The 10,615-nt window shown below is 42.6% G+C and overlaps 1 protein-coding gene across 1 annotated transcript; it reads right to left on the bottom strand.

Moving 5' to 3' along the window:
* Positions 1–370: 370 nt before the first annotated feature.
* On the bottom strand, positions 371–10,135 carry MINAR1 (membrane integral NOTCH2 associated receptor 1). Its single transcript, XM_071754345.1, has 3 exons — positions 7,750–10,135; positions 5,953–6,207; positions 371–1,892 (listed from the first exon to the last, which is right to left on the bottom strand). The coding sequence occupies exons 1-3, from the start codon at positions 10,045–10,047 to the stop codon at positions 1,695–1,697; spliced, it is 2,751 nt and encodes a 916-aa protein (XP_071610446.1). The 5' UTR covers positions 10,048–10,135; the 3' UTR covers positions 371–1,694.
* Between the last annotated feature and the right edge of the window lie 480 nt (positions 10,136–10,615).

Here is a 10,615-nt window from a genome sequence, read left to right as displayed (position 1 = left end):
CCCAGGGATCACCTATCTCTAAATAAAATACAGCACACGAGCAGCACATAAACAGATCCCCAGCTGCAGGAAAGAACTGACACACATCTAAAGTCACAACAAAGCCTTCACCTCCCACACTCTCTTTCTTCACTACTTTTTTTAAACCAGCCAGAAGCAAACAGCAGCGTGGCACATCCCAGGGAGCAGGAGGAACCAGCACCCGATGCTTCCCCAGCTGCTGTGTCATCGTGTAGGGAGGCTGCTGCTGAAGAAATCAAATTACTCTAAATAAAGAGCATTCACTAAAAGAATCTCCACTCCCTTAGAGGACCAGCAAAATCATGTTATTTTCTGAAAATACTTTTTTTTTTTTTTTTTTCTTTTTCATCTGTATTTGACAGAAGAGTCATAATGTCTGGGTATTTGCTTTCACTAACCATGGCAGGTAATTTCTGTCATAGCTTGAGAATTCCTTTGAACCTGCTATTTGCACTTGGGATAAAGCATCGAATGAACATTTCCCATGGGATACAGACTGCTTGCTGACCAGTAAGTCAAGCATCATTCTTAAGTACATTAGCAAGAGGGAAGCAAATCTCCCCGTGCCGAATGCACTGCATTAACAGCAAGTTTCCACTAGTGCTGAAGAACTATGCCCTTAATATAAGTGCTCAGTAACCACCAGTCCTGCTGTTTGAGGAGCACTCTGAGCTGTATAGAAAGCTTGCGGGAAAAGAACCTCCATTAGTACCCATTATGCTGTGATTTATGTTATGGGCTTAAAATAGCAAAATTAAACAGCTCTATTTAATCTACGGTCTAAAAAAAGGCACGAAGACTTTGTGAAGAAAACTGTAACTGTTCAGATTACATTTCCAAGAACTTTAACAGAGTGTGGCTTTGATTTGCCAGCTTTGCATGCTGGCAGGAGTGAAACTGAGACAATTTCACCGTCTGTGGAGGTAAAGAATACCCTTTTGGCAAGGCAACTTTGCCAGCTCTATGCAAATGTTATTCAACAGAAGCAACTAAAACCTCTTGTGATTGCTTTAAAACAATCTTTTTGGTCTGCAGCACATTGCACTTATCTAAGTACTCAGTGATGATAGAGTGGGTCTTCGGGCAAGACCAAATACAAAGAGCCCTTTTTAATCTGAACATAGGAATGAACTCTGTTCATGACTACATAGTCTGCTTTACAATCAAATGATCATGAAATACATAAATACTATAAAATAAATACAATACATTCAGAGTTTTCTACATTGTAGAGAGCTTTTAAGACTTTCCTAGCTCCTCGATGTAAATGCATATAGAACCTTCCCTTCTATACAGTGCTACCTCCATGTGCCCATATCTCCATTAAATGCAACATAGCTCAGACAAACTTCCTCTTTTGCCTGAATTCTCAGCAGTCTCTGATTCTGTAAAACATGATACTGTTTCTTTAAAATATTGCACTTTTAAAAATGCATAAAAATTGAACTGAGTTCCCATTAATTCTATCACACATTAAGTCTATTATTTAAATACTTTTCAAAAAAAAGTTTTTTGTGATTTTCCTACATTTCCAGTGTTCTCCATCAGAATATCCTCTTCCCTAGAACATTCTTCCCTAGCAAGTTCCTTACAGTCTTGCCATCAGACATTTGAAACACAGCATGAGTTATCTGAGACACACACAGCTGGGCATCACAGGGCTGTCCTCAGGTTCAGGATTTCATTGTACAAATGGGAACTACAATGACCAGAATAACTGTACAAGCTGCTGCTGCTATCAGGGCAGCTATCTTGCAAACCTTTGCTCTTCTGAACTCAGCTTCTTTGCGTTTTAATAAGGAATCGTAGCCAGGAGTATAAATGTCTTCCATCCAGTATTCTAAGTTGTTTGGGTTTAAAGATTCTTGAGTCTAAAAATTAAAAGAAAACATTTGTTAGTTGCCTGGGATCTGTCGTTATGAAAAACAAATAAATGAAGCAGCTATGCCTGAAGGCCTCCCAGCCACATCTGAGTCTGCTGTCAAGATAAAGTGGGTTATTGCTGCTTCTCATATCCCCTCAACTCTCTCCTGGCCCTGGTTCTACAGGGCTGATGAAAGTGGCAACAAAATACTGCAAACAATGTACTCATGCAAGAGTGTAATAGTGCTGCAAAACCCCTCACGCGGTTCTGATTTTCTGGAAACTTCGTCATCTTGGATGGCATTTAAATAAAATCTCTTTAATCTGCTAGACAGCAACTACTGGCCTGTTACTGCTCTTTCAATTATTAAAGCCCAGCTGATGGGAAGGGTTCTCCTTATGCACTACATTTGATAAGACTAACCCTAATTTTTCCTCACCCAGCACCCAGTGCTTGTGAAGGGACACTCTGCAGAACCCCCCATGGCAGAGGGACACCATCCCCTTGGGAACACAACCACAGGAAGCAGGCACAGAGCACCCCAAGGAGGGGAATGCCAGTGAGTTCCCAAGAAATCACCCAGGACAAGGTGACCCACAGCTTCCAGCTCTGTCTTCTGAAAATCAGCTGGATGCATGATGCTGTCTCAATTTTAGGGGCAGGAGCAGAAGGGGAACTGGACACCTGGCATACAATTTGGTACCACACATTGCTCTGGGCCATCTTCCAGATGAGACCATTGAATCTTGAATCCAAAGGCACAGTCTTTATTTCTACAGCAGGCAATATTCCACTCTTTGACAGTCTGAGGCTCTCTGGGTTAAAGGTGATTTTAAGAGTATGCTTAAGAAATTAAGGACTCTGTTCCTCAATTCCACACAAGTAACAATAAAAAATCTGAGGAAAATTTGAACTGGGCAGAAAATTGAAGACAACCTGGGGAACTTCGTCAGTGTCTCCAACTGAACTTTTTTTTTTTTTTTTTTAAATCATTTATGGGTTTTTTTTCCTTAGAATTTGAGCTCTTGAAGCTTTGCATTCTCCCCTTGCTTGTTTTTTTCCATTCATCTTTCTGTTAGGGAAAATATGGGAAACCCAAACAGTAGGCATTATACTGCACTTATCAGCAGGAAAAGAAAAAAGCAGAAAGAATATTTTGAAAAATGACTGCTTTTCCTCAAAGCTGTCTCCTGTGTCTGGGACTCCAAAAGGCCATTTTCTTAAAAAACGGAAAAGATTCCAGATTAAAATGTTCCAGTGACAACACCTTAACACACGCCATTTCTGGGCTTGTAATGGACCTGATCTGAAGATCATTGGATTCCATACAGAGAAACCCCAGATGACTTGAGAGGGATTTGGGTAAGCCTTTAATTGGCTAATTCAGATTTTCTGGCCATGAGCTAGTGGCTGACACCTTGCTTTGCCTGAAGACAGTATTTCCTTTATGTACAGAACTACTACAGGAAGTGATTTTACAGCTACCCCAGAAGTAAACAATGGAAACCGAGCAATGGCTTTCTGATCATTTAATGGAGATCTCTATGGTAGCTCTAGGATGCTAAAACAAAGACCATTACCTGAATCTGAAGTTGTGCCATTCAGGCTCTGACTGACCTGTTCCATCCTTCTGAAATAAATCAGTGACCTCATCTCTAAAGGCATCAGAAAATAGCCTGAGAATGCTTTGTCTCAGTGGACCATCACACACAGAGCAAAGAGATGAGATCTCACAAAGAACCCATGCCTGGGACAAACTTTGGCCTGACTAGTTTTGCAATTTCTTCTTTTGAAGGAAAACCCAGCAGACTTGTCAAGTTCCAGGAGAAATTTTAAATCAACAAAAGTAGAGAAACCCAAAAGATAACCATGCTGTGCTTCAAGGAAATTACAGTTTTGGACCTCTCTGCCTTGGTATTGACCTCTTAACTACTTCAGAAGGAAGATGCATTATTAAAAAGGCCCATTACTGTTAATCAGCTTCCTTTCCCATTTCATTGCCAGACATAAGAATGTTCATTAAAGCATAATGTATTTACTTTCAGTTCTAATAAACTTAATCACTGGGGAAAAAACCCACTAATCAGTCTGTGTCTATTTTTTAAGTTTGTCAGTAAGCTCTATTATAAAGTCTAGACATAGGCTTTGCAAAGTAGATGCAATTCTGACAGTCCTTTTGGAGGGAGAAAATCAAACCAGTAAAGTTTTATCACCTTTATCCTAAAGATAAATGATGACAATAAGCCGATTTCTTTGGTTTGCTCACAGTTGTGCAGAGCTGCTTACAGGGAATGAAACGACCCTACAAGGAGCAGATGGAGAACACTTCTCCCAGGGGAGCCTTGTTTCCAAATATCACCTCCCTTGTTGCCTCCATACAGCAGATAAGGGATGCTTTGTGACTACCTGCTGCAGAGGACCTTCTTTCAGCCTCTTCCTGCTCTAGCCCACAGTCTGCAATGCCAGGGTTAGGAATTTAGAAAGCCCTCTAATATTTTGAAGTCCCAACAAGCACTTGGCAGGCAGTTGAGGCAAACTGCAGTTTGGTCCCTTCTCTCCGAGGGCACTTCAACCACAGCAAGGAGCTGCGGATGATGAGGACAGGGAAGTCTGGATGAGTCAAGCCAGGTGGTGAATTTGCCATGCACAAATTCCTGCACAAACACTGGTGGGAGCTGCACTACAGCACTGTGTAGCTGATGTTTCTAATTCCAAACCAGCTAACATGGGGTCCTGAGGTATGGAAGTACTTCTTGGACTATCCAAGTCTGTCTCACAGTATCCTGATGCTCTGCTAGGGCTTAGTTGGATAGATTGGAAACTGTATTTGGTACTTCAGCACTGAGGCATCAAGAGCTGATGAGGAGCTGCAAGTCTCAGGCTCTCACATGCCACCTTTCTCCAGTTTGGAGACAAACAGATTCTTTGCTTGAGTGTGGCTGCACCATCCAGACAGTCAACCAGAGAGCTGTGCTAGCCTGGTGCTGGGAAGCTCAGCTGGAGATCAGTGCTCCCCAGCTGCTGCCAAACCTGCAGACACCTGAGGCTCTGCTCTGGGGCACACATGCCAAGAGCCTGACATGGCTGAGGTCAGCACCATTCCCCCTCCTGGTTCTGGATGCAGCTGGATGAATGCTATAAACCATACACAGTGGTCTGTGCATCTGTGTGTGTTTCATTATATGATGCATTTTGTGTCTCACGACTAAATATGGTGACATTTGTTTGGTCTTTACACATTTTGGATGGTGTTCTCCATGCATCCTCTTCCTCTGCTCAGGTATCTATCCTCCCTGGATGATGTGTTGTGCTTATAGGGCTAAACAGGATATCCAGTGTGGGCTCTCAGGCCTTGGTCTGACCAGACCACCATGTATCAGGATCGTGATTTCAAATACACCAAAGTTTGGGAAAATTCCAATGCAAAATTTGAATTTGTCTCCCAGTAACTTGTTCTGCTTGTTGGAGAAGAGCCTGCATACTCCCAAGCTGAATTAAAATGCAAATCAGACAGACCATTAGTAGATCTGGTCTTTGCATGACTCTAGCTTCCAACAGCCATTTCAAAGCTGTAACTGTGATGTATTTCAAAACCAGTCACGGTATCAAGCATCTTCTATGAGTATTTTATGCCTTATGTTTCCAGCAAGAATTAAAAAAGCCCTAACACTGAAAATCTCTGTGAACAATCCAGACAATGCAAGGATAGAAGAAAAAGCAGCAATGACAACTTCTGCACCATGCTGCCTTGATGCAGTTAGGAACCACTTCACCCCTGCAGCCCTTTACCCCTAAACTCCTCTTTAGAGCTACTAACACCATGATGCCTTAGCAGACATCTCTCCATTGCAGGATAAGCTGGAAGCACCAACCTGTCAAGGATCACCATTCAACAGTCATATATACACATTTTTCTTTGTCCCTGGCCAGGATGGATAGGGATCAGCAAGATTACAGGCTCAACACTGCACAGCTCCTTCCTGAGCTACCCAAATCCCTTCTTAAACGCATATTCTGGCAACATCCATCTGCAGCCAAGCCATTCAAATTAAACAAATGGAACTCACTTGTAGATCCAATGCTGCAATCTTGCCTTTATCCCCTGAATTCCTGGTGTATTCCTCTATGGTCCACGATGGTTGGGCACGTTTCACTTCAGCCAGCTCTGTCAACCTCATGTCCGTGTAGAGCGGGTTGCTTTTCATGTGTGACTTGAGTGATGCAGGGTAGGGATGAGGACTAAAGACTTGTTCAATCAAGAAAGCATCTTTTGGTTGTTTAGAGTGCCTATGTGGCTGTGGGATTTCGTATTGCCTGTCTGCCTGCAACAGGGTTCAAAAGAATTTGAGAGAAGAAATGGGACTATGAGGAGGTTAAATACAAAGGATACTCCCTTCAGACTCACCATATGATATTGCTTAAGCCATTGTAAGAAAAGTACCATCTAGGACAAAGGTTTTGGATTAATCCATTTGCCCACCCTCTTCTCACAACCAGACCACAGAGGTATTTTACAGACACAACTCTTTGTTCAACATAACATGAACACAAAGCTGATTCAACAGAGGAAACTTAGGTTTTGTACTTTTCACATAACAGTCTATTTTATAATGAACTGTTCTGAAAATGGCCCTGACAACAAAAAACAAAAAACAAAAAACAAAAAAACAAAAACAAAAACAAAAAAACCAAACCAAACCAAAAAACAAAACCACCAAAAAAACCCCTCAAAATAAAACAAAAAAACCCCTCAGTGATTTGGAAGACCTAAGAGCCCCATGAAGGCTTCCAGATTTCTGTTTCTGGATCAGATCCTAATATGACAAAGCCTTGTGGGAAGCTCCCAGGCAGCACCCCCAGACCATCCATAGTACCAAATCAGAGTCAGCTGCAGGAGTGAGGAAGGGACTTTCATAACCAGCCTTTCACCTGAGGCAGATCAAAGCCAAGGTTTGGGTTTACTAAGGCTAACATTCTTCCCTTTCTGTAGCTTCCTAATAACCCATGGTTTATGACTTCTGGTTCATCTACCAGCACTTATTTCCACCAAACCTCTTCCTTTCCTTTCTCAACCTTCCTCTATACTCACTCCTTCCAGTAAGGCAGCACATCCATCACATGGTCCTGATTGACAAAAGGCCTGAAGGACCCCCAGCTCTCCCCACTGTCCATGAAACAAACAGCTGCCTATACCATGCATGGTTTCAACTGAGCAGCAACCAGAAGACAGCTGTGCAAGCTATGAAGATGGAAGTGAGCAGCTGCTGGGAGGGACGGACACTGAGGGACCAAAACAAGCCCACAGCTATGCTGCACTTCCACCAGGGATCCTGTAAATGACCATGAAAGCCAGATATAGAGAACATAACTGCAGTTTGCCTCTCACGGCAGATGTACAAGGATTCTTTTCTTGAGGGATTTGAATCCATTAAACTACTTTGCTGCCTTTCAAATCTGCATATACTTCTCTGATAAAAGCTGTCACAATGCAGTTTCAAAATACCCCTTCTAAAACAACCACCAGAAAATCTCAGTATTTCCCCTGCCCTTTTCACCAAGTTAATTACCCAACCTCCTTAGATCACAACTGATGAAGAATTCCATCAACTTTCAAAGATCTCACCCATATTACCCCACTTCCCTTTTCAAAAAAGCAAAGTGCTGCTAAGGAACAACTTGGCCATGTTGCAGCTGCCAAGCGAGAACATCCAGGTTCAAAATCACTCAATTATGATAACAATAATGACAGGAATAATATGGCAGGGCAAAATATTGTCATATCCAGCAGCTTGTGATGACTATAGAAGATATTTGTAACTAGATTATTTTAAAGTCCTTATTAAGTGAGATAAAGTTGAAATTACCTCTTTAGATTTTCTGTGCCAGTCCTTATTTTCTCCTCCATCTCTCTCTTTCCTCTCCTCTTCTGTAATGCCAGCTTGGTTGGTGTATGTAATAGCCCTCCAGTCTCGGGGAGAGTTTGAAATACTCGCTATTTTTGACTCAGTTGCACTGTTTTCCTCTGTTAATGATCTCGATGACCTCCTAGTAAACAGACTTTTTTTTAAGGCTTTTACTCGAAGACTCTCGCTGTTACTTCCACTGGCATCTGAACAGCACCATTCTGGATTATTCTCCAGTTTGCCTCCATGAGGAGTGTTGTGGCACTGAAATATCTGTGGGGAGTTACTCTCATCTGATGCAGCCTCACTCGTCAAAGAATTAAGATCTACTTGCACACTGACCTTCTCTGGCTGCTGAATTTTTTGATCCAATTTGCTCAGTTTTCCCAAGACTTGGGAGATTTCTTCTCGGACACCCGAGAGAGATTCTAGTTTCTTCTCTATTTCACCAATTCTCAAAACTAATTTGCAGACACTCGTTTTCAGTTCATCATCTGTGCTACTGATATCTGCCCGGACCACTTTATCCAGTTTGTTACAGGTACTCCCGTTGGAGATTTTAGTCAAATTGTGCTCAGGTGAGCTCTCACAGTCTGATTTGTGCACCTGAGACAAGGAACCGGTGCTGTTGTAGCATGAAGACTGCATCACTCCTGTCGACCCACTGATACTCATGTCATCCAAAAACCGGAAAATGTCACTGATGTCATCACTCACAATTTCAGAGTCATCATCTGACTGTTTAAGGGAGTGCCTCTCTCCATACTTGGCTTGGCCCCCCGCACACAAATCCTTGCATTTCTTGTGGTCCAGAACTTGCTGCTCTGTTTGTGTCCCAACACTTGTGGTCCTATCAATGCTTAAGATCTGAACAGATGTACAATTAATGCTTTTATCCTTGAACTTTTTGACTGGCTCATGTTTCTCCACATCTAGAATGGAAGGGATTTCCTTGGTTTTATGCCCATTTGGTTTCACAGCATAGCTTGTCTGCATAATTGGTTGCTGATCCTTCACATTTAGGTAGGGCTGATGCCTCTCAGCTGAAGGAAAGTTTGGAGATGGGTTGCTCGAACTCTGGTATCGTGGCTTCTCTTCAGACTGCTTCCTATTGAAAAATGATCGTTCAAAGTCAGGTACCTCCTCAGTATTTAAACTCCAGCTTTTAGATGGCCAGGCAGTTTGCTTGGCTGGCTTTCCAGTCCACTTTTTGGTGTCCTGGGGCCCAAGAATAGTAGTTGGGCCAAAATATGTTGACGCTTGAAGATCATCTAAACTTTCATGCTTCACTCGTCGTTTGTCTGGTATAGGAGAATAAAGTGGATTCAAGTACTGACTGCTGTATGGCATTTCAAAGCTGTGGTTGAAGAACGTCTGCTTGGAGCTTTCTTTCCTGTTCTGAGACTCTCTGTGTCCATCTTCTGGCTTTTTGTTGGACGGTATAAGGTTGGGAGATATGGTAATCAGATTATGAAAATCTTCTTTGAATATATTTCTTTTCTGGACACAGGATTGCATCACAAAGGGCTCGTCATTAGAAATGAAGGTTTCTTTTATGCTTGCACTTATAGGCAAGGAATCCTGGTCTGAAATAGATTCATTTTCAATGTTCATGGGGAAATAGGTACTCTGCATCTCGCACGGTGGAGACGTGGCAATGGAGTAGGATGCCAGTGCCTGCAGCCTGTCCAGAGAGGCAGCCCGACCCTTCATCTCCTTATTAACACCCAGTAAAAAGTTGGGTTCTGATGAGGGGACAAACTGTTGACAGTCTTTGCAATCCATCTTTCTGCATTTTGAAGACCTTCTAACTGGAAAGCCACGGTTGAACTCCTGGTCATTCAGCTCACAATTGGGCAAGCAGTCTGCTAGATTGCAGATTTCCGTGTCAGATCTACAGGACTCGAAGGACTCTTTCTTCTTCACTTTCTGCCTTGCAACTGGAAGCTTCTCCTTGGCCACTCCTCCGTTCATTTGTATGAGGTTGAAGATTGTTACTATATCTGCTGCAACCATGATTTTCTTTGATTGCTGATTGTTTACAGTGCATCTCATTTTGTCTTTGAACAAAGTCGCTGGGAAATTAGGATCCAGGCAAGCGGTGTAAAACAGCACACTTCTGAGCTTGGCCAACTGGGACAAATCAAACCTTGCACACAGGGACTTGCAGAGGTCCTGGTAAGAAACAGTGTTCTGCTTTGTGTCCAGCTCCTCCAAGATCTTCACCAGGAAGAGAGAGGATTCCTGGTTGGAATCCATGGCTTACGGGTTATTTTGTTGTTTAGCCTGGAAACTGCGTTCCACTTCTACAGCAACACACAGGGCAAACAAAAAAAGATGTAAGTCACTCACAGATAATATTCAGGACCTTATAATTCAGCCAGAGGTGGGACCTGACTCCCTAGCCATGCAATCGAGGGCTTTCTTGTCTAACTCATCCTCATGTTTCCAAACTCCAGGCTGTAACCATAGCTTTGATTAAATCAGCACTCAAATGGAATCAGGATTTCATCCAAGAAGGTTCAATTATGTCAGTGTCTACTAAAGTGAGCAAGTGAATAAACAGCAGAACCTCTGGAGGGGCTGAACTGATGGCAGATACACCACCCCAGCCTGCTTCCTATGGGGCTGTCATAGAATTGCTTACCCACTTGTCAGAGGTTGAAAGTACAGACAATTGTTTGGTAATAATTCCAGCCCTGGTCTTACTAGAGATGATCCTACCACACCATGACAACCCTAGCTGGTTTTGTATCTGACTGCAAACGGTTCTCAGGCAGTTTTTCTGAGAATAAACTTTTGGCATGTTTTTAGAAGTTATCTGAGC

Source organism: Heliangelus exortis, chromosome 11, assembly GCF_036169615.1.
Source record: "Heliangelus exortis chromosome 11, bHelExo1.hap1, whole genome shotgun sequence".
NCBI lineage: Eukaryota > Metazoa > Chordata > Aves > Apodiformes > Trochilidae > Heliangelus > Heliangelus exortis.
This window is presented reverse-complemented; position numbering and strand designations above follow the sequence as displayed.

Excerpts from the sequence above, each read along its gene's own strand:
- MINAR1 (XM_071754345.1), bottom strand. The coding sequence starts at position 10,047 with ATGGATTCCAACCAGGAATCCTCTCTCTTCCTGGTGAAGATCTTGGAG. Across the intron at positions 6,208-7,749 it reads GGCACAGAAAATCTAAAGAG|GCAGACAGGCAATACGAAAT; the intron begins GTAATTTCAACT and ends ACCCTGTTGCAG. Across the intron at positions 1,893-5,952 it reads TTGCAGCATTGGATCTACAA|ACTCAAGAATCTTTAAACCC; the intron begins GTGAGTTCCATT and ends TTTAATTTTTAG.